Source organism: Theobroma umbraticum, unplaced genomic scaffold, assembly GCF_002168275.2.
Source record: "Theobroma umbraticum cultivar Fairchild unplaced genomic scaffold, ASM216827v3 scaffold_147.0, whole genome shotgun sequence".
NCBI lineage: Eukaryota > Viridiplantae > Streptophyta > Magnoliopsida > Malvales > Malvaceae > Theobroma > Theobroma umbraticum.
Genome location: NW_018397259.1, coordinates 3,614,489 through 3,637,946, shown reverse-complemented (window position 1 = coordinate 3,637,946; position 23,458 = coordinate 3,614,489). Strand labels below are relative to the sequence as shown.

At 32.1% G+C, this 23,458-nt stretch overlaps 3 protein-coding genes and 1 pseudogene across 3 annotated transcripts; all 4 read left to right on the top strand.

Moving 5' to 3' along the window:
* The first annotated feature begins 1,595 nt into the window (after positions 1-1,595).
* On the top strand, positions 1,596-2,980 carry LOC110416038 (serine/threonine protein phosphatase 2A 57 kDa regulatory subunit B' theta isoform-like). Its single transcript, XM_021427860.2, has 2 exons — positions 1,596-2,730; positions 2,832-2,980. Exons 1-2 carry the CDS (start codon positions 1,596-1,598, stop codon positions 2,978-2,980), a joined length of 1,284 nt encoding a protein of 427 aa, XP_021283535.2.
* A 1,346-nt stretch (positions 2,981-4,326) lies between these two features.
* On the top strand, positions 4,327-4,690 carry LOC149527254 (putative zinc finger A20 and AN1 domain-containing stress-associated protein 8; annotated as a pseudogene).
* A 395-nt stretch (positions 4,691-5,085) lies between these two features.
* Positions 5,086-15,241, top strand: LOC110415614 (NAD(P)-binding Rossmann-fold superfamily protein). The gene is made up of 12 exons (XM_021427317.2): positions 5,086-5,241; positions 5,357-5,412; positions 5,498-5,531; positions 8,242-8,340; positions 8,453-8,601; positions 9,904-9,942; positions 10,152-10,244; positions 11,209-11,307; positions 13,193-13,294; positions 13,679-13,762; positions 14,494-14,559; positions 14,826-15,241. The coding sequence occupies exons 1-12, from the start codon at positions 5,160-5,162 to the stop codon at positions 14,910-14,912; spliced, it is 990 nt and encodes a 329-aa protein (XP_021282992.1). The 5' UTR covers positions 5,086-5,159; the 3' UTR covers positions 14,913-15,241.
* Positions 15,242-16,878: 1,637 nt separating this feature from the next.
* Positions 16,879-23,429, top strand: LOC110415368 (uncharacterized). Its single transcript, XM_021426997.2, has 6 exons — positions 16,879-17,263; positions 19,262-19,456; positions 19,976-20,092; positions 20,247-20,396; positions 21,457-21,515; positions 22,919-23,429. Exons 1-6 carry the CDS (start codon positions 17,093-17,095, stop codon positions 23,052-23,054), a joined length of 828 nt encoding a protein of 275 aa, XP_021282672.1. The 5' UTR covers positions 16,879-17,092; the 3' UTR covers positions 23,055-23,429.
* The last annotated feature ends 29 nt before the right edge of the window (positions 23,430-23,458 follow it).

The window sequence follows — 23,458 nt, the reverse complement described above, 5'->3', positions numbered from 1 at the left end:
ATTAAATTACGTACCTATTAAATATCTATTTTCTTTCACTTCCTACATCCTTAGAATTCCAACTATTTATCTCATTTTTCTAATTACGTAAAAGTTAAAATAATTAATAAAATAATATATTCTCTTACTTTTTTAATTATGTACTTAATAAATCTCTATTTTTTATCACTATTCAATTTTCACAATGTTATTAATTCTCAATTAATTTTCTTATTTCCAATGAATATAATATATATTTAATGATCTTTGACTAATTGTAATTTTTTTAATTTCAATAAAAAAATCTCACTCGAATATTTAGGTATTTTAGGCTTTTAAAGCTATTGAGCCGTATCTGAAAATACTTTTTTCAAATAAAAAAAATGAATACAATATTCTCAAAGTTTTTGAATTATTTAAGAAAATTTAAATAAATCTTTATTCTTGTTATTACATTCAATCAAATTCTTATAATTTTATTTTGAGTAAAATAAGCTTTTATGATTAATGGATTATTAATGGTCATTAGTCGAAATATCATTTGTCATTTTATACTCACATGGCATTGACTTAACACTGATGTTGGAGTGAAAAATGCTATATGATTATTGTTAGATAGTTTGTAATATAAAGAAGTCTTATTCAGATGTGATTATTCAAATTAAATTGACTATTTAAATTAAGTATTTATTTAAATTAAGACATGATGAAGCATTTTCAAATATATTTGTTGAAATACGTTGATTAATTATTTAGTATTTTCAACAAGCATATTTCTTAAAACCAAACAAGATATGTCTATTAAAACAAATTAAACACAACTTTTCAATGTCTATAAAAAGAACACATATTTAACCAGACCTTATTCATTCAAAGTATTCTACAATAAGCTTGTTGAGTCCTTATTTATAAATCCCCAAAGTAGACAACAACTCTTAAAAGAAAGTACGTTACAGCGACAACAACTCTTAAAAGAAAGTACGTTACAGCACGCATCAAGCATTCTTTCTCTTTTTTTCATATTTTGTTTTCTAACAATCAGGTCATCGTACCAATTAGCATGTTAGGCCATTATAAATTATAATATGTCAGTATGATATGTCAATTATAACATATTAATATATCATATTTACGTTATATGATATAAAATGATAAGTGACATTTTAACTAAGTCAATCATTAATTATAAGGACTTATATATGACTCAAAGAAAGTATAAAAACTTATTTAACTTGAAATTAAAATATAAGGGTTTAATTGAATGTGTGAAAACATAAAGATTTATTTAAATTTTTTAAAATAATTTAAAAGTTGTTTTAAATTTTATGTAAAAAATATACAATAAAATATATAAAGAAAAAAAGGAAAACATAGTAGTAGCGGAGACCAAAATAATAATAAAAAAAATTGGACAAAACTGTCTAGACCAAGAGCACCCCACCGCCTTTGAAAATTTGCAACTGCTATATCCACAAATCTCTCAATTTTTTCTTTTTATAAATATGCTATGAATATGCCGTAGTACAGTAAGACAATAACTGCGTTTCTTTCTAAAGAGTAGAAAAAGGAAAAGAAAAGAAAACCCTAATCAACAATCAATCTGGTGATTCATAGGCATGGGTGAAAATTCCTGGAAAGGAAAGAGAAGCATTGATAAGAGAAAGATCAAGTCCTCCTGTCGTGTCACGGTTTTTGAGAAGATTTTGCTGGAGATAAACAGCTTCTCTCAGCTCTGTACGTACGTTTCTTGCGCCCAAAGGAATCTCGCCAAGTTTTCCAACGTTTTCTTTCGAGAGAGCATCGACTTGGTGTCTTCGAATTTGTTCCGAGCCGTGCCCCATTCTTCTACCAATGCAAGAGCTGCCATTCGGTTTGGGGAGTCCTATTACATCAATAGGATAAACGGAATCGACGATATCTCTTTCCAAGATCCCTCTTGGCCTCATCTGGAATTAGTTTATAGGTTCCTTTCTTCGTTACTCAAGTCGCCCATGACGGATCCTCAACTGGCTGCTCCTTGCATTAAGCCCTCTTTTATCCTTAAGTTGTTGGATCTTTTTCAATCTGAAGATCAAAGGGAAAGGGGTGCTTTAGTTTCTGTTCTGCAAGTTATCCATCGGAAATTTGGTGTGCATAGAAAACTTATCCGAAATTCTGTTTTCAATGTGTTCTATTGTTGTGCGAACGAAAAACATAATGCTATCCCACACCTGTTGCTTTTCCTCATAAGTGTTGTCGTTGAAGAAGAAGATGATGATGATTTAGGGGTACAAGAGGAGTTCAGGCTCTTCCTTGTTCGAGGGCTGATTCCGCCTTACAAATCAAAATATCTTGTCTTGTTCTACTTACACTTGAATAGCTGCATTCAGAAATTCGTGGAAAAGGATTGCAAGCTTGCTGATACTGTTATACAGGGGATGCTTAGGCATTGGCCAACCGTGGGTAGTGCCAGAGAGTACTTCTTCTTGGATGGGGTTGAGAGGGTTTTAGAGGAATCACAGCCTGATGGATTTCAACTATTTATGATACCTTTGTTCCGCCGCATTGCCAGCTGCTTGAGTAGTCCACATTTCAAGGTGGCAGAAAAAGGCTTGTCTTTGTTCAATATTCATGGTAACATTCAAAAGTTAATTAAACAGAATTTGGATGTTATCTTGCCAATTATCTTTACTGACTTAGAAGAAAGTGCAATGAACCATTGGAGGCCTGAAATACAAAAGTTGGCGCATCATGTTCGCAATTCTTTGATAGGTATTGATCCCGAATTATATGAGGAATGCTTGATGCATTTGAAGTGATATCAGCTTTATAATGCGCATCTTGCGTTGACAAATATTGGATTAATTCCTTAGAGAAGGATGGCGCCATGGATGAGGTAGGTTGGTGGACAATGCCCTGGCTGTCCAATAGACCACTTACCGGTGAGGACCCGAGAAAAGAGATTGTTTGGGTCCCTCCAAGAGATGATGAGCTGAAGATCAACGTGGATGGCTCCACTTAGAAGAAAATCAGGTCCGGTCGAGTGTGGTGGTGTTCTTAGAGATAAAGATGGGAATATGGTGGGATTCCCTTTTCGTTGGGATGCTGAGTACACGAGAATCCAATAATGCATGAAGTCTTGGCTATCGGAACACCTCTTCTGCATATCCTCCTAGATAGGTTTGAAGTTTTTAGTGATGGAACCCGACTCTAGTGTGGCTGTTTCATGGTTGAACAACACGGCAACTAGACCTAGGGCAAGCTAGAAATTATTCTCTGAAATTTTGACAAGCTTAACAAAGCAATAGGCAGAATGGTTTTCGTTCATATCTTCAAGCAAGGAAACGAAATTAATTAGGAGTTGATCATAATGTTATGTTCTTTGCTTGTTAGTGAAAATTGAAGTTAACCTTCAATTCAAGTACTTTTATTTTCTGTAACTCCAATTTCAGTTCAATAAAATAACTTTATTATTTGCATTTTTCTAATCAATTAGATTCAATAATTATCCACTTAAAAAGGAGTTCCAAATCAAATAATTTTAGTGTGTATTTTTGTCTACACAATCACACACTTATAGTATATATATAGTCCAATCAAATAAATATAATATAGTATTGGAGTTGAGTTTGAACTCAATTCATTTTATATAAATTTTGAATTTGTATTTTAATACAACTTTTTTTTTTTACTTGAACTTCGATTTAATAATTAACTTCCTCTTTGAATTTCTCTTAATTAGTTCAGCCATCATTAATTTAGAAAGAAATTCGAAAGTTAAATAAAATCAGTATTTACATCTATGTAGTATTTATATATGTACATTATATTCTAGTATTAGTATGGGAAAGGTATCAATTGAGCTTGTTAGTACTTAAAAAAAATTAAGCTTGTCATTTAATTTTTAGCAACGTTTGGAAGAGCCTAATAAATACATAATATTCAAGCAGCAGCACAAATCCTACTCCTAGTTAGTTATCGCCACGTCAACTAACAAAAAAAATTAAAAATATTCATATTTTATACTAAGATATATTTGATTTACTTTTAGCGAATTGATTTTACATGGTGTCAATTAATCATATATGATCATTTTATTAATAAATAAATTTTAAATTTTAAAAATTCTTAAAAATAAATAAACGTAATTAATATTTAACAATCAAATATAAACAATCAAATTTAATCCAAATACAAGTAATTAAAGACTCTTTGGCGGTTTGACTTATAAACCCAAATCCAGGAAGGATATAGACTCAATACGAAGCTTATATACATATATATGAACCAAGTGTTATAATAACATTCGTTCAGAAATCTTTCACAAGCAAATTACAGCAAAAAAAAAAAATTCAAAGAAATTACGATATGGCTGACGTTAATCTTCCTCCTCTATGTGCGAAGGGTTGCGGCTTCTATGGTTCGTCGGAAACCAAGAATTTATGCTCCAAGTGTTACAAGGATTTTCTCAAAGAATTGGTCTCCAAATCTAAAGCTGAAGTGAAAGTCAATACTTCTGCAACTGTACCATTCCCTTCTGTTTCTGTTGATTCTTCGGTGTGAAAGTTGCAACAAGAAGGTAGGTTTGATGGGATTTTCTTGTAGATAGGGAAAAGTTTTCTGCGACTTTCATGGTTATCTTAAAAAATATTTATGTAATTTTGATTTCAAGACAATTGATCGTTTGATTTTAATTAAAAAAAATCCTTTTATTAAGTCAGACAAACTATAATTAAGGATTTGATTGTCATTATTGTTTCTAACATTAATTTATTCTTGATTTTTTTGGTAATTTGTTTTACATGTTGATTAGGTATTTTTTTAATATATTGTATTCCTACTTCAATTTATTTTAAATTTAATTTTGAGGTACAGAATTCATTCTTCATCCACAAAAAAGGAGTTTTGGAAGTAATTACGAGATTTTGTATCTAAATTTTTATTTTTATGAATATAAAAGAAAAAATAAATTTTACTTAGTAATTATATTTTGTTTATTTAATTTAAAAATTAAATATTTATTTTCGAAGTAAAAAATACTAAAATCAGTGATTGAGTTGTGTCGGCCATGATTGGGCCAGGTGACATTGGTTATGGCCCGAAGCTAAGGGAGCCCATCCGTCCAATGCCCGCCCTCCTCAACGTTTAAATCCAAAGTAACCGCACCTCGTATTCACCGTCTAAAAAGTCGAACTGAGAAAATGCTGCTGACGGTTTTCTTCATTTCCCTGTTGCTTTTTCTTCTTCTCTCCGCTCTTCTGGTCAAGTTTGCCATTTCTGATGGTGAAGTATTCTAAGAAACCCTAACATATCTTCTGTTTTCAAATTTGGTTGCTTTTGTGCTAATTTCGTCATATTTTTTAATTCTTTCTTTTGTAAATTTTTTTATCCATTTCAGGAGATTTTACTGTAACCTCAAAAAGGCATGTAAAGCGTGAAGAAATTGAAGACAAGGTAACTCTATTTTTTCTGAAATTTTTTAGTGTTTTCTTGCTGATTTTATATGGTTTTTTATTTTTTATTTTTGTTAATTGGTTAGGTTGTTTGGATTACTGGAGCTAGCCGTGGGATAGGTAAATTTTCTACTAATATTTAATTAGTTTATGTTGTTTTCTTTTTATTTATAAATTTTGTCCGTTTGGTAAATTTGCATCTCATTTTGAGTTTACGAAATTGCTTCATTACATTTTATGCATAACAAAATGGTTTACGGGGTTGTTTATTAATTTTTATATTTCTTTGGTAATTATATATTTTTTATATTGGTTTTGGGACTTAGAGCATATATAGTTTATGAGATAAAAGGGTTTAAGTTTGACTCTTAATTTCTTCTGTTATGCAAATTCATGATTTAATATCCTTTTTTGTTACCTTATTTTAAATTGTGCCAAATATAAGGGAAATATTTCGTACCTACTTCATTATTATTAATCAATGATGGAACTCTATGGTTCCAATTGGAATCAAACTTTGATTTTTCTAGGTACGAGAAGTAATCTATTCTTTGCTGCTGGGTAGTAAACAATAAATGACAACAGAAAAAGGTCAGCCTAGGTGGTTTGAGTTAATGCCAAACCTAAATGCACCATATTGCTGCTTGGCCAGCTGGTAAATAACTTCACAACTGCTCAAATCAACAGAGAAGTTCATCTCTTTGGACAATGATGCCCGGGTAAAAGTAGTGGAGGGTGGGGAGTGTTTCTGGCATCTTGAATTGCCTACCAAAGTTTAAAAGGACTTAATGGGTAGTTCAATCATAACTTCAATCTTGCACGTTAGAAGAACATATTTGGTGGTACTAGAGGATACACTCTATTGTGTAGGTGTAAAAGATGTGGTCGTTGTCTATAGTTGATGGAAGATAACCTGTTATTAACAGAATCCCTTTATGGCAATTTAAAATCAAGAAGTGTGTCATAATTTTTAGTGGTAGTTGTGACAAGTGAAGCTGAGGGCTTCTTTAATTTTCAAAAGCAATTTTAACAGATTCCTACATGCTTTTTTTATCCCTTTGAAGAAACAAAGATGTCTTTTTGGCTCTATCTCTTAATTAGGAAATTGGTGTCTGAAAGTTTTTTTCTGAATTTTTTGGTGTTTGACAAACATGGGAAATTTTGGTTAAAATAAAAGGTCTTCTTGTCAAAGAAAAAAACACGAAGAAACTTTGGAATTGTCTTCCAAATTTGAGGAAAAGAAGACAATTTCCTTAAACACATTTGAAGCTTCTTGTACTTTTACTTCACTTTTGCTTTTCTTTTTGTTCTCAACTTTTGGACCAAATAAATCTATTGCACAGATGTTTTAAATTTATAAATTTAAAAAATGAGATATAAATAAATAAATAAAAATGTTAAGTATTGGTTAATATTATAAAATTTTAAAATAGAATAAAAAGAATAGAGTATAATGAATTATTATTATTATTATAAATAAAATAGTTAAGATATAAATTTAAAATAGTGATTTTTTATTATAAAATATTATCATTTCATAATATCAATATTAATTAATTTATATTTATAATAAGACAATGATTAATATTATGCTAGTATTAAAATATATTATATCAATATTAATATATGAATAATTATTTGAAATATTAATTCATATTATTAATATTTTTTAAATAGAATAATGTCATAAATATAATAAATAAAATATTTTTATAATGAATTAATCTATGTTGATAAAATAATTATTAATATTAATGTTAGTGTAAAAAATATTTTATCAATATTAATATGTAAATAATTGCTATCAATAATAACTTCTATTATAAACATTTTAAATAGAACATAGTTATAGAATATAATAAATTATATATTATTATACAATATTATTAGTATAAATTAATAAGTATTATATAAAAATTAATTTATGTTATAAATATTTTAAAATAAAATGAAATAAAATGTAAGAAATATTTTTAAATAACATAAAACATTACAATTGTATTAGCATTATAACGTAAGGATAATTTTTAAATATTATTATTTAATCTATTACTATATTACATTAAACTATATACTTCTTTAGTTAACATATACATTATATTATATTACACTATACAATGTTTAATGTATTATTGTTTTAATTATATGTTGTATATATTACAATTTCATTATATATTTAAATTAATTATTTATTCTATTATTGCATTTATCATTTTATGATTGTATTTTTCATAATAATTGTAAAGTTTTCTATGTTTGAATTATAATTTTTAAAAAATTAGAAATATAAATAAATAAATAATATATTTAAATAAATAATTGTGAATATAATACAAAATTGTATTATAATATAAATTATTTTTATAAATATTTATATAGGCATATAATCTCTAGTAAAATTTGAAAATTTTCCATTACATATCAAAGAACCAAAAACATTTTTTCATGTTGTTATTCTAGCAACAAAAAATATTATGGTTTCAAGAGAAATGGCTTTCTAGATAATATTCTCCTCTAAGAAGTTATTTTCTAGATTACCAAACGGAGCCTTTGTTCATCTCGTTTTGTGTTCCACTTTATTGAACATTCTTTCCTCCCACGTTTAGTACAAGATGACAAGGCTTATTTGCAATATTGCTAATTTTTATGAGGTAGACTCTAGTGATAGCTTTGGCCTTTGAGGAATATTTGAGCCATGTTCCTCCCTTTATTGATTGGGCTACTTGTCTACCATGATGTGGCATGCATTTTCCTTCTGATTGTGTTTCTGTTAATTCCAATAGTCATTTCACATTTGTGACTGATTTTATTTTAATAATGGTGAATTTAGGAGAAATTCTTGCTAAGCAATTGGCAAGTTTAGGGGCCAAGCTCATTCTTTCTGCACGAAATGAAGCTGAATTGGAGCGAGTTAGGAAACAACTTACTGGTACGCCTGAGGCTGGGCCCAAGATATCATTCTTTCAAGTTTCTTTATGGCATATTTTAAATTTTTGCGAAGCTACCACACTCTCTAAGATATGAGATCAGTATGCTTGCAGGTAAATATGCACCTGAACAAGTGAAAATTGTGCCCCTTGATTTGACATTTGGAGAAGATTTTCTCAAGGAAGCTGTAGAGAAAGCAGAGTCCTCTTTTCCTGGTGTTGGTGTTGACTATATGATCCATAATGCAGCTTATGAGCGTCCCGTAAGTGAGCATGACCTAATTTTTGATAGAGCTGTTGGATAGAACTATATGCATTGAGGTAACTGTTTTCTGATGTTAACCACAATAGGTTCTCTGAAAAGTGTGCAAGTAGAATTCTTTAGGTAAATAAGTCAGTAGCTGAGATGTATGCTGGAGTCTTTCTTGCGTACATAGCCTTTTGCTCATTCTTATTTTTGTTGGGAGGGTGTGGTAATTGAATAATTGAATAACATTATTTAGAAAAAAATGTAGTATTGTATTCTGTCCTGTATTTAGTTATTAATCAGCGCAGAATACTTCTCAAAGCTATTTGCTTTCCAAACCTTTTAGTTTAGAGGCTTCTTGATCTTTGAATAAGTTTCATCTGTTTTTTCCTGTTGCTGATCTTTTATAAGTTTGAAAAATATGTTAATGGTTTTTCTCACTGGTTCTTAGTGAAATAAACACCTTTATTTGATAGATGCTTCTTCAGTATCAAAAGCAATAAATGCTTAGCCCTTATTTCCTGGAATCATCTTCTGAACCATGTCTACCATAAGTTGAACTGTCTATGCTTTGTATAGCAAAATGGGAGAACAATTTAAAGGTCCATATCAGCAATGCATCAACCATTCTCTTCAAGGACATCCCTGTTCGCATTTTTAACAACTCTTACTCCCTATGAGGTGTTCAATAACTAGGTGTAGCTAATTTGCCATAACATCTTCCAAAGTTCTTTTGATGGCAACCTCTTAGACTGATAAGTGCTTCTCAATATCTTGTTTCTTCTCTTGAGCGTATCCTATGAACTATTGCAGAACAACAGTTCCTCACTTGATAAGCATAAATTGGTGTGATACACAATTTTGCAGTCAGATTGTACACTTTTCCTTGGCTTTTGAAGTAAGAATGTAGAGATGCAGCATTTCTCTTTCCTGTCAGAAAGTCCAATTTTCAATCTGTAATGGCAACTGTTTCTGCCAGTATTTAGACACCAGCTGCTTGTGGATACACTGCAACACTTAGGATTATGATTTTCTCGCATTGAGTTAAAGGTTTAGAGGTGCACTCCCATTTCAATTTAATGGTTGTTAGCAATGGGTTGATTTATGTTTTTATAATGACAAAGCACCTTCTTTCTGTTTGAGCATCTCATGTAATTTTCAAACTCAAGCAAAGTGATTTGCATTGACAGTCAGCACATGATATTCTGTGATAATATTTCTAGAGATAGTTCATATCTGTTTATTTGACAAGTTGCATCTCTACTGTCTTTTCAACGTTAATTTTTTATTATTTTTAGTCTTTTTTGTTTTGATGCAGAAAACAACAGCTTTGGATGTAACAGAGGAAACTCTTAAGGTATGACGGAGTCCTTGGGCAGTAGTAGTTATTAGACTTAGTTTAATAAATTTGAAATCTGCTGCCACGATTCAAATGCTTATCAGTTTGCTGTGCAAATTCCCATGTTCAGTCTAAGTATCATGAAATATTACATATTGATTGCATATATAGTTTTCTGTCAGCTGCCTTTACAAAAATAAACTTTTTATTCTTTTTCTTACTACTAGGCTACATTCAATGTCAATGTATTTGGGACAATATGTCTCACACGGCTTCTGACACCGTTTATGCTGAGGAGAGGAAGAGGTCACTTTGTTGTGGTATGTCAAACTGAATGATACTTTCACCAATGGCAAATTGCAAATATATTTATATTGCTTAGAAACAAGGAGTTTTCTGTGGGCCATTCATTTAACTCCAAAAAATATCGGATGAATATTCATGATTTTTTTGGGGCATTGACCATGAGTATGAAGCATGGACATGCTGTTTACCCTTCTGTACCGATGTCGAACACGCATGTGACACAGACACACCTTCAACACAGTGGGATATCTGTCAAACATACATTGACATGCCAAAAAAGTAAAAAAGAAAAAAAGGTCAGATGTGGTCAAGACTCACCCAGACATGGGATGGAGGTTTTTTTTTCTTTGAATCAACAGTCAGAGCAAAATCCCAGATTAACCCATCATTACAATTAATATTTTGAACCCCCAAAAAGATTTTAATATTTTTATAAGGTCACAAGCCCTGGGCCTTTCCGTTGCATATCTACTTTACCCTTTTGGGTATATTTTTCACGAACATTTTGTCCAAAAAAATTATGAATGACAAGAGAGCTTTGTGAAAAATTTGATAATATTTGAATGAAAGGTATCAATTTTACATTTACATTGAATATTTTTAAATAAAAAGTATTTTTTATTGCATGTCCTGCTGTACCCAATTCCTAAGTTTTTTAGAAATTGTCATGATTGTGCCATACCAGTATTGTGTCTCCGTATTCATGCTTCCTAGAACATGGCTTTATACTTCTGGGAAAAATGAATTGGCTGAGCAAATGCTACATGCTATAAGTATAATTGCTATTTTTTGCACATTAGGTTGCCATACTGATCCTTGTCTATATGCTCACCAGATGCTTAGTTGCATCATATTTGTTGATGGGCATGTGCTTTGAGTTTTCAAGAGCTGAAAGCAGAGATTATATTCTTTGCTTTGCCGTTTATTTTTATTTTTGTATTGATATTTTTGTTTGGTTTGATTGCACATTGTATGCAGATGAGCAGTGCTGCCGGAAAGACACCTGCACCTGGTCAGGCAGTGTACTCTGCATCTAAATATGCTTTAAATGGATACTTTCATACCTTGCGTTCTGAGGTATATATAGAGCATCTGTCCTAATCAGAAGAGAAAACATCTCATTGCCTTTTGATTGTCTTATTGCTGCATCTAGGAAAGGATAGGAGCCTAACCTGTGAGATCCTGATCTGAATTAGGTTTTCTTTATATTGAAGCCATTTCATTTCAAACTATACAAATTCTGGTCAGAAGGTCAAGTTTTACCTTTTGTAGTTTTAATCATTTTGGCCTATTCTTGGTAAAAAAAATGGCCTATGCTGTAGTTTCCTATGCTCTAAATGCTATCATCCTATGGTTAAGCATTCACACGTGGTGGAGATACAAAAATGCTGTTAGTATATATTCTGTGTGAGAGAGTAATCCTGACTTAGGTTGGAATTAGGTGTTGAGAGAAAAAATAATAAAAGAAGTAAAGGTGGTTCTAAAATGCCTAGAATTACTACGCATTGAGTCTGGTAAAGTGGAAAGTAATGAAGCCCTTTTCAGGGTATGGCTTTTGCAATGGATTAGATGGGATTTCCTATCTATAGTTGCTTGGGGAAATTGTTATTTGACGTAAAGAAATCTGTGCATGAAAGTTGAAAGTTGTTATGTCATTTAATAGGGCTAATAGGGTTATTTGGTACATTCATTTCACTTTTCTCTTATGTGTTCGAGCTATTTATGTAATTGATGATTCAAAGGGTGCCACTGAGATTATTTTCATCCTTTATGAGGTTTCAATACGGTTTCTAGATATTTTTTGAGTTCTGTGGTTAACATATTAAGCAGTATAAGGAGATTATTGCCCTTTGAATAGTTTTATATGAAGTGTACAAGGAAAGCATAAATCTCCTAGGATTTGTTCGTCATAAGGGTGATTTTGATGGAGGCTGCTGAATTTGGTGAAGTCCACATGATATGCAAGCAATTTAGTATTTGAAGAATAAAGAATGTCTTGTAGTCTGGACCATCTTATCTTTGCTTTTCTGTTTTATTGCTGAGGACATAATTGTGTGCTTTGAGTTGTTTTTAGCAGAGTCTTCTGAAAGTGGAGGTTTCCTTCATTGAAAATGTGTGCTTTGTTTAGCATCTAACATAGTTAATTGTCCTGGTTCTTATTGAATTGATTGAATACTTTCAAGTCTAGGAGTGGGAAGGGGGGACAGTTTAGAAGAGATTGTAAATATGGAGAAGCCTAGTAATGCATGGCATAAGAATTTCACTTATGTAGGAGTTTGTTTCAGAATTTGTGATTCTAGCATAATAGTTTGTTGTATATGTACTTTTGGAGAAGTTTTTGGCTTTGAGTGTTTTGAATACAACTTGGGATTTTGAGTCGAGGGTTCCTTAATTTCTTTTAAAGGTAGCCAGTTTATCAGAAGTGAAGTTGTTTCAGGTTTCTTAGTTTTTAGGGAACTTAAAAAGCCTGTTTGAGTTTATATTGAAGGTACACTAGCTCATGTGACCAATTTTTGTCCACTTACCTCCTTGAAATGTGTTTATGCAAGAGGCATGTGTATACTTTTCATGAAAAAGGATGAAAAAAACGTCTTTTTCTATCCTCAGGGGTTTTCCATAATTGACCCTTTATTTGGGAAGAGGAAGGGGTTTTCTGCATTTTATAGGGCAAAGTTGGTTTAGTATCAATGACTGCTTAATTTATTGTGATGCTTGAAGGCATTGTGTGTTTTCCTTTTATTCTTTTATTGTTGGGTTATAAAGTTCCGTTGACTCCATTTTCTCAGTGAAAAGGAAACTAAAATTGTCTGGTTGTAAACTTGCAAAGGAAGTTGTCAGCTAGTATTAAACATATACCACAGCTTTTAAAAACTGTTTTCTAATGGCTATCTGTCTCTTGCTTGTTTTTTCTTCTTCTTCTCTCTTGTTCTTCCCCTTTTGTCTTTTATTTTCTGGCATGCAGCTTTGTCAGAAAGGGATCAAGGTTACTGTTGTTTGTCCAGGGCCGATAGAAACGTCAAATGGTTCTGGAGCAACAACTTCCGGAACAAAGTTTTCCTCCGAGGTGTGTTCCCTGTGATCATAAAATTAATCATGTAGCTAATTGGACATAGAAAATATTTTTAAACAGTATTTTCTGTGGATCTCAAATTGTTCTTCAATTAACTACAACTTATGGCATGCAATCTGAATGGCTTGAAGGCCCAATACTGCTCAATTATTGTCAACCTAACTTTGTATTGAAGCTAATTATTCCCCCTTTTTTTTGGTGTTATTGGACTATCATAAGGAGTGAGGAAGGCTATTAAACACTTTTTGTATATCCATTTCTACATGTTGCTGCCCTTTAATACTGATTAAGTACTTAGTGCAGCACCTGCCTAAAACATTTTTTGGGATTTAATAGTAGAACATGATTTTTAATAAAATTCTGTGACTTTTTTAATAGAAGCGTGTGTCAGCTGAAAGGTGTGCAGAACTTACAATCATTGCTGCCTCTCATAGTTTAAAGGAAGTTTGGATATCATGCCAGGTATTTACATTGAGGTTTAATTCTTTTCCCTTGTTTTTTTTTTTTGTTTATTTTTGTAATGAGGATCTTCCTTTCTTATGTATCAATCCTTACAACTAAGAAATATTGTGAATACGGTATAAGCAATTAATATAATGACTAGATGATGATAGCATGAAGATTAATATAATGACTATATATATTTTTCTTATTGTTGATAATTTTCATTAATTTTGTATGAAATTTTAAATTTTATACTGTCCATTATTATGTGACTCACTTGAGGCACAGTGTCTTTCAACTAAGCGCTGAGCCCCTGCGATGACTAGGTCAAGCGGCATAACTTAAGCTTCTTGCGCCACTGCAAGAGCAAGGAGCAAGTAACAGATGCTTGCAAATAATTTAGTCATGAGAAGTCACTCTTCACTTTTAAGTTTTAAGTGGACCATTTAGTCGTCATCCCATGAGAGTGGTTGTCTACTTTATTCTTGTATTATATACCGTTCTCATTATGCCTGGTCTGATAAACTTATGTAGGTGCTACGTTGGCTTTCATGTTTAAGCTTTTTGATGGTTTTCTCTTTAGCAAAAAGTAGATAAGATTCATAAGAACAAAATTACATGTTTTGGGCACCCGAGCATTTAGCTTATTGGTTGGTGCATTATACCCCTGCCTAAAGAGCAGGGTTCGAATTCCCCTCCTCACCCAATTATAAAAAAAAAAGTTACATGTTTTGGGTTTCTTTTTTCAGCCTGTGCTAGCAGTAATGTATCTGGTGCAATACATGCCTACAATTGGCTTTTGGCTTATGGACAAGGTATCTTCATCCTTATTTCGATCTGCTCCATGAAAGTTTTCTTTGCATTTGATAGGTCCCAAAGTTTTCCTTTGAACAGGTTTTGCATAGAGCGTGTCACATTTGATTTGTTGCAATTAGCCTGCTGTATTATTTCATGTTTCTTTTGGATAATTTCACAAAATTATAATATTGACCTACCTTTGCTTTGCTCCTCTGCCTGCGCCTGACGGTAGTCGTATCAATAATTTAACGATAGGGTTCTTATTTGTGTAAATGAGTTACAGGTTGGAGGGCGTCGAGTAGAAGCTGCTGCACAGAAAGGCAACACCTACTCGTTGAGCTTACTCTTTGGGAAAAAGAAGGCAGCCTGAATTATTAATCAGACACTATGCTTGTATTTTTCTCTAGCTAAGGTTACTTAAGTTGTTGCACGTGAAGAACATCTTCGTCTCAAGGTGATTGGATTGCATAATCGTGCAGCTTAATTAGAGGTTAAACGTTACTTTCAAGTGTTAATTGCACATATAATAATGCAGTTTACTGTTTCTTCTGTTGTTCTTTTTATCCTTTTAAAAGCCTTGTGAAAAAACTTGCAGCTAAAGTCGAATAAGGTTAATTTAATTTTAATGTATGAAAAGTAAACCCGTGTCTGAACAAGTTGGAAATACGTTTGGAAAGGAAACTTGGATTGAAACTTGGATTGATTCTCTGTCTTTAAGAAAGATCTTTGGAGGATTTTCACTTCTTCTCCCAAGGAGGTTTTTCCCTTTGGGAAGGATTAGGACAGGAAAGTATTCTCCATTATTGCTTGAACTTCTTCCGACGATGGGTTTACATCAGCTGAGGGAACACATTTCAATATCTTTTTCACAGATGAAATCTTAAACAAGTCATTCCCTTTGAAAAAGAAAGGTCGAGTTCTTCCCTTAAGTTGACTTACATCTTGAAAGTTGTCTAAAGTATGATCATAATAACAAAATTAATATAAGGTCTATGCCAATCACCAACATTTCTCATCATGACACTTCTAAACTAGCATTTGATGCAGCACTTTTGAAGCTGTAAAGTATCTTTGAATATAATAAAAAATATTAATTTATTTACAGTAAATGGTGAATGTTCATTAGAATATATTTGTTTATTATTATTTTAAAATATCCTAAGTTCAAGAAGTTTTTTTAATGTTGGAAATTTTTGCAGTGTTCAGTTACTTTGTTAAAATTTTATCCAAATATCATGCTTCTGCACTTGTAGTAAAAAAACTCTTATATAAGCTGAGTCAATTACCTGCTAATACAGTAATATATCTCTAAATTAATATTTAATAAATTAATAATTTTAATTAAATAATATTTTTAATCGATCTTGAGACCAACATAGTAAATTAATAATTTACTAAATTTATAAGATAAAACATTTAAACAAAAAGATATAGATCTCACTTGATACAAAAATTAATAATTTTTTATACATTAAAATTATATATATTTGTATATGAGTGAATAAGGAAGTTTTTGTAAAATATTACTCCAATGCTTTTTTTTTTAAAAAAATTAATATCTCTTTAGATCTCATTTTTAATTTTTTTTAATGCATTAAAAAGTTTGATATAGTATTCTAGTATTATACGAGAAAATTATACAAAATGATTGTTGTTTTGAGTATATCTTTACATGAGATAGACTTTAATAAAAAACTATCGTCTTTAATTTTATTTTTATTGATGTTTTTAATAATTTACCTATCACAAAAAATAATAATTCATAATTTAGTAATTAAGTAATATTTATATAATCACAATACATAAAATATGTATTAAGTTTAATATTAAAAAAATAAAAAATATTTTTTATAAATTAATTTTTTATTAATTAATATATAAATTTATTTTTTTAATTAATTTATTAATTAAATAATATTTCAATTAGTTAATAAATTTTTATGAGGCCATGGGTATTAATTAGAGAGGTTTATTTGTATAATAAAGAAGTTTTGAATTCATAATAAAAAATGTTATCGATGCCTACAGCCATGGGTTAAAGAAATATTTATAGAAACAAAATTTATGACTAATATATTATCTTTTTATCAATTTGATGAAAAGTAATGTATTAAATAAAAAATTATTTTGTAAAATAATGTTTTAATTTGAAATAACCTTAATCAATACACACATAAATACTGTTAATCAGATTTTTTATAATATAAATTAAATTTTTTTTAATGTTCTCGAAAATCGAAGGGACAAAAAAGCTAAAGACGGCAAAAAGTTCTCGAAAAAGGTTCAGGCAAAGGAAACGCCTTTCTTCCGCTCTTTTTTGTTTTTATTTTTATTTTCCTGAAAATAATCCTTTAAAAAAGAAAAACTTTCCCTTATCTTTTTATGAGAGGAAATTAAAAAAATAGGGAAAAAGAAAACAAAAATCTCACGGATTATACCACAGTTGCACTACTACAGGTAGGCAGAGGGAAGAGAGAAAAGAAAAGCTGTCCAGAAAGAAAGAGAAAGGAAAGAAAAGGGAAAAATCAGTTTGGGAAACGTAATAACCAAATGAGCCTACCTTTACCAATGAGGCTGCTATTGCCTTTAACCCCTACCACCAGAACTCCTTCTTATTGCTCTTCTTTTCTCTCTTCTCCAAACCCTAATTTCACTTTCTCCTATCATCCTCATCACTCGTGTCCTTTAAGAAGGAACCCACATTCTTTCTCCAAGCAAAAGGTATTCTCTTTGCCGGTTTTTTGTCATTTCAAGCTCTTCTGTCTTTTTTTTTTTTAATGGGAAAATTAGCTTGTTTTTGGAGGTGGGTTCTTTACTTTATGATTGGGTCTTTCTTAAAATTATGAGATATTGAAGCTTGTGTTATTTATTCGTTCATAATTGTGTTACTAGCTCTAGCTCTGAGTTGAGCCTATAATTTTTTTTTATTTTAATAAGGGGCTGAAAAGTTGATTCTTTTTTTTTTTTAATTGTATAATGAGAATGTTGTTCATTCATGTCTTCAAAGAAGGGGTAAAAGTTTCGAATTTTTGTTTTGTGTTTAGTTCTGCATTTCTTTTTAGTGTTTGTAGTATAATAGTATTGGCGTTGCCTCAGAATTGACTAAAATTGGCTGAAGAATGAAGGTATGGAGTCATTCCTGTAATGGCTGATGTTTAGACAAAAGAATGAAAACATGTCATTAGATCAATTATTCATAACATTCTGCTGAAGAAAGTTTCGGAAATAGTGAAACAGACAAGTATCTGCATATTGAACTTATTGTAGAGGTGTCTGCATGGCTATATGTGCTTGAGGAAAAAGCTATGTGCGCTTAGGTTATTAGTAGCTGCAACTGTAACAGGAGTATCTATGTTACCTAGGTAAGCTATTGACGATAAAAATGTGACTTCACTTACATTTCATTTTTCATTAGTTGGATCCATGGATTGGAAATTGTGGGGATGGCACTGGTGTTCAATTAATGGTATGCGCCTTTGGGTACATGTCTACTGATGATGTATCAGTACACAGATGTTAAGATGGTAACCTGTAGGAATGGTATTGGGGCAGTTTTGTGATCATATGATGTTACAAAATTAAAATATCTGAGATGTGTTAGTCACAAGAAAGATATATATTTTTAAATATTGGGGATGGAATCATGTGCACTCCTGGTGATAAATGATAATATGCTTCTGCACCCACATCCCTAAAAAATCAAACCGTACAGGGTGGGGATGGCAGGTTACCAATGGGAACAGGAGAGATTGTATCCCTAATAAATTTGAAAATTACATGAAGAGAGAGAGGCTTTAGGAATGATCTTCTATTGATTCTATTGGTTTATGGCATCTTTATCACGGACTGTGGCATAGGATTTATTCTAGTCCAAATGTTTTAGTTGCTGTTGGAAGGTAATGACCTAAAGTTTCTTGTAATGTCGTCTATCGTAGTGACAAATAAGATAAATATTAAAACAGAAAAGAGGGAAGTGAATTTGTTGTTAAAAATAGGAGAAAAGTGTATGTAATGATTTCCGTTAGCAACTCTGTGGTTGATTACCGGCTAGGAAAATCTTTCTGTGGACGCTCCTTTCTTGGCTGCTTAGTGTCTTAAAATTTGCATATTCTCCAAATTAATATTAAAAGAGCATGTATAATCCTGGGTGCAAATTGTGAGGATTTGTTTCCTTTGCTCTAAAAATGATACTTTCAAAGCATTAGATGTTGCCTATTGTATTTTATTAAGGTCTTGTAATAAGTTCTGTTGAAGAGTAAAACAATATCCTAATTTGTTTGTGCAAATGCTCCATGGGGCTGCTTACTTTATAAAATTGATTGTTTAAGTTGCTTGTGCCAGAGAGGTTTGCAGTGTTATCCAATTTATTCAGTTGGTTCTCTAACTTTGCAAAGTTTGTGTCTTATTAATCAAGCTTCTCGTATCCATTAAGTATGTTAGTAGTACCTGGTGACACCAATCTAATCCACACACATTTTTTTCACAATTTTCCATATGAAATTTGCAAGAACAGATATTCAAGTTATGAATGTATGTTTGAATTGAATGTTTTCCATGTGTAAATGTCTCTTTCGTTTTCTATTATCTTGATTGAAGGATACTCGACTTTGAACATGTCAGAAATTAATCTGATGTCCTGGCTGATCACCACTCTTTGTGGGCAGTTGGTTTTCACTAATGATTTACTGTCAGGGGCTCTGTTTTTATGTACTGGTATAGTGGCTTTGTGGACATGCAAGAAGAGATCAAGAGATGGATGGCTATAGATATGAAGAGGAGAATGCAGTTTGCTTATTTAGTTCTGATGAAGATACTGGGACACAGATTCCAACCCAGGCCCAATCTATTGTGGAAGGGTCAGGGGCAGTTATGGTTTCAGAATTGAAACCTGTTCCTGATGTAGATTATTTGCAGGTATGTAATTTTTCTGTAGGACAATATCACTTTTGTTGAAAGTTTTCCATGTTTTGATTTGTGGGGATGGGCAGAAAAGAACTGAGAGCTTACTGTGGTCCTCCTACCTTTTGTGTAGCTTGATTCTATAATGGATTTATCCATGTGTCCTTACATGTGTCTCTTTGTGAGAACTTTGTTTTATGATATGCAACTCTGAAGAAACCTTAGGTGGCTTGTGAACTGAAAGTTTGACTACACCACTATTTACTTTAACTTAGTTTATGTGGTGCAATTATAACTAGAGACTACACCACTATTTACTTTAACTTAGTTTATGTGGTTCAATTATAACTAGATGATCAGAGGAACTTTGGCCATGTAATATTAACCTTTAATCATAAAAGGTATGTAACTCAAGTCTTGCCAAGGTCAAAGGTGCATCTTGAAAGCATTTGCTGATTTTGTCTTTTGTGCTGATTTCAGTGTTTTGGAATTTTTTGACTGCTAACCTCTCTCTGTGGGTATATGTTTATGCAGGAGTTATTAGCAATTCAGCAGCAAGGGCCTAGAACCATTGGGTTTTTTGGGACTCGGAATATGGGATTCATGCACCAAGAGCTTATTGAGATTCTTAGCTATGCATTAGTTATAACTGTAAGATGCCATTATTATCTTTTTCTATATGTGGCATCAGGGATACTTGTTGCACACTCAAATGTTCTGAGTCTCACTATCTTTGTTCTCCAGGAAAATATGTTTGTACCTAAAATTGTTTTGTTCCTCATCTTGCTGCTAATGTTGCTTGCAGAAAAACCATATTTATACATCAGGTGCATCAGGTACTAATGCAGCTGTTATCAGAGGCGCTTTAAGAGCAGAGAAGCCAGAGTTGCTTACAGTAATATTGCCGCAGAGCTTGAAGAAACAACCACCTGAGAGCCAGGAATTGTTATCAAAGGTAAGCATGTAGTTATAGCATTTAGCTCATTCTTAGGAAACTTGTTGCCCATGCCATTCGTTATAATTATGGCTTCATCTGATATTGCTAACTTCCTTACATTTGTTAGAATTGTTTGTTTAATAAGTAAACACGTTGCTTTTAACATCCATAGACGGAGATTCTATTGAAAATTGATCATCAGTTCATTGAAACCTGTAAGACTGTGCTGTTAAAATCTAGTCAAGCTATATTGTGTTCAATTATTATGTTGAAGTGTTGTTGATGCAACACCACAAGCCTGTCACCTGGAAGTTTCTAACTTGAGTTGCTTTTGGTGTCATGGTGAAAACACACACCAAGGATTTATCTGTTGCACTTGGAATCTGGAATGTGGATTGTGGCCACAGATGATCTTAAGCATCTAGTCTAATCCATTTTCTGCCAGTCCAAGGCTTGCAGTAATTTAATGATGATATTTCTTTTGTATTAAGCACCATGTAATAGATTGTTATCGCATGCGATAGTGAGGAGAAAATTTAGTTCTCAAGGCTCATAGGCTTTTTGAAAATTTTTATTGGAAAAATTTCATTTTTTGTCCCTTATCTTCTACAACACATTAAAGGATACAAGATTGCTTATACTAGTGGGGCAAATTTATATTTCCATTCTATATTACTTAAGTTGGAATGTGATTCTTTGTTTGACAATTTTTCTGATGTAGTCAAAGGGTTTAGGGCTGCATCATTTTCTTTTGTCTTCTCGTTGTCATAATTTTGCTCAAAGACATAAACGAAAAGGTCCTTGGTTTAGTTGCTGGGGCATTAAATACAACATGAGTCTCTAAGTTTTTATGCATGGATTTTATTGCTTTATAGAAGATTGTTGCTACAATTGTCCAAGCCCAGGGAGCCACCGGTAATATTGAAGAATTTCAATGCCTTCTGTGCAGTTATAACATTAAACATTGTAAATTGGAAGTTTAAACATGTTTTACTTAAGATCTCTAATTGAATTTTGAAGGTGATAATTACATATTGATGTTTGAAATGTATTTAATGTTTTATTCTCAATTTTTCAGGTGAAGACTGTGATAGAGAAGCCTTATAATGATAATCTACCTCTGATAGAAGCCAGCAGGTTCGTCATAACTCTATTTTCTTCCAGTTATCCTTTAATCACACCTGCAGAGCAGAATCAGTCTTAAGTTTTAGGTTTCATGGTCAAATAACGAGTTGTGATAAGATCTTAAGAAGAAGGTGATGCTGGACATTCTGTTAATTTGACGGCAGTGAATTTCTTAGCTACTCATTTACATGGTTGAATGATAAGGCAGTTGTTTTTCTGAACAAAGTATTCTTATTACTCTGTCATCATTTTGCATACTTGCATGCTATAACTGTGTTCGTCCCATATTCTTAACAGCATAAAGCCTCAAGCGGCAAAGAAGAATGACTAGTAGGGTTTATAGTTGGAGGTTCTATTATCTCTTGGATTTCACTTGAAAAACTTAGCGGTTCTTGCAACCACTGTTCCTTGACTTAAGCTGAGCTTGTTAGCTTGATAAGCATTGGATAAGAAGCAGAAACTCATTATTATGCCAATTTAACTTCATACTATGAGCTGTGGCAGTCTTTACAAGGCACTAGTCAATTTGACCATAGTCAAGTTAGCTTGGTCACTATTCAGTTTGACTTCGGTCAAACCTGTGTATAAACACAGCTGAAATATGTGTAAGCTAGTTGACTACTATAAAAGAATTGGAGAATGCAATCCTAGCTTGTGCGAACTTATTAATGCTGGGTTCATAGCTTGCCGTTACACACCTAGTTTGTAACATGTGATGAAGGGGTAGAGAGAAAAGACGCTACCAGAGGCAACCCAGAGAGAAAGGGGAGAAAAAGAGAGGAAACAGTCATATCCAAGAGGCCTAGAGAAACAATCATCAATAGTATCCATAAACCATAGTACATGGTAAACAAGTAAACAGGACTAGTTTGTAACTTGTGATGAAGGGGTAGAGAGAAAAGAGGCTACTAGAGGAGACTCAAGAGAGAAAAGGGAGAAAAAGGGAGGAAACAGTAATATCCAAGAGGCCTAGAGAAACAATCATCAATAGTATCCATAAACCATAGTACACGGCAAACAAGTAAGCAGGACTAGTTAATATACCTAACGTACATATAAAATCAAGATCAACCCTACAAACATATGAGATTAAAAAAAATAAATCCATAAATCATATAATTATTCCATTTATATCATCTCTCTGCATTACGATCTGTTAGCACAAGCTGGGTACGATGTGAGTCACGTTACTTGCTTGAACACTGTCCCACTTGTCACATTCATATATAGCCTCCTATTGAACTCGTCATATTGCTTATAAACTGGTGAAGCCATCTATACTACGCCCAAGTTTTACATGCAGGAAATATTTCTAGCATCAGTTGCAACAGTTACTTGCTATTGGATTCTTGATATTCTTTGTGGTTTGATAGACAGCAACTCATCTCACATGAAGTCTATGGTCAAATTTGCAGGCTGTGTAATAGGGACATCATTTCAAATGTACAGCAAGTCATTTGCTTTGCCTTCCATGACAGCAAGTTGCTCATGGAAACATGCCAAGAAGCCAAGAGTCTGCGGAAAATCGTGACTCTCTTTTACCTGGACTAAACAATGTCATCAGTTGTCTATAAATTATTTGGAGATAGGGAGAGCGCACGAGAAAGAGCAAGCTTTTGATTGTAAATTATACAAATTGGTTTAACCATTTTCTTGTAGAGTGAACAATGAGAATGGGGCCAATTTGCTCCTTTCATTGCAAATGTCCAGTGGGGTTCTTATTGGTTCATTAAAGACCGAAAAGGAAATAAATTTTATGCATGCTCTGCATTAACTGTGAAACATAGTTAGATCTTTGAAAACTTATATCTCTGGTAAAAATGCCAGGCCTAGGATCCCATTCTACACTGATTGTTAAATGCAGTCCTTGAAATTTGTTTTTTTTTTTTTTTTTTTGTGGTCATTTTGGGGACTTAAATTTCAGGGCTGGGATTTGGATTTTGGGTTTAACAATG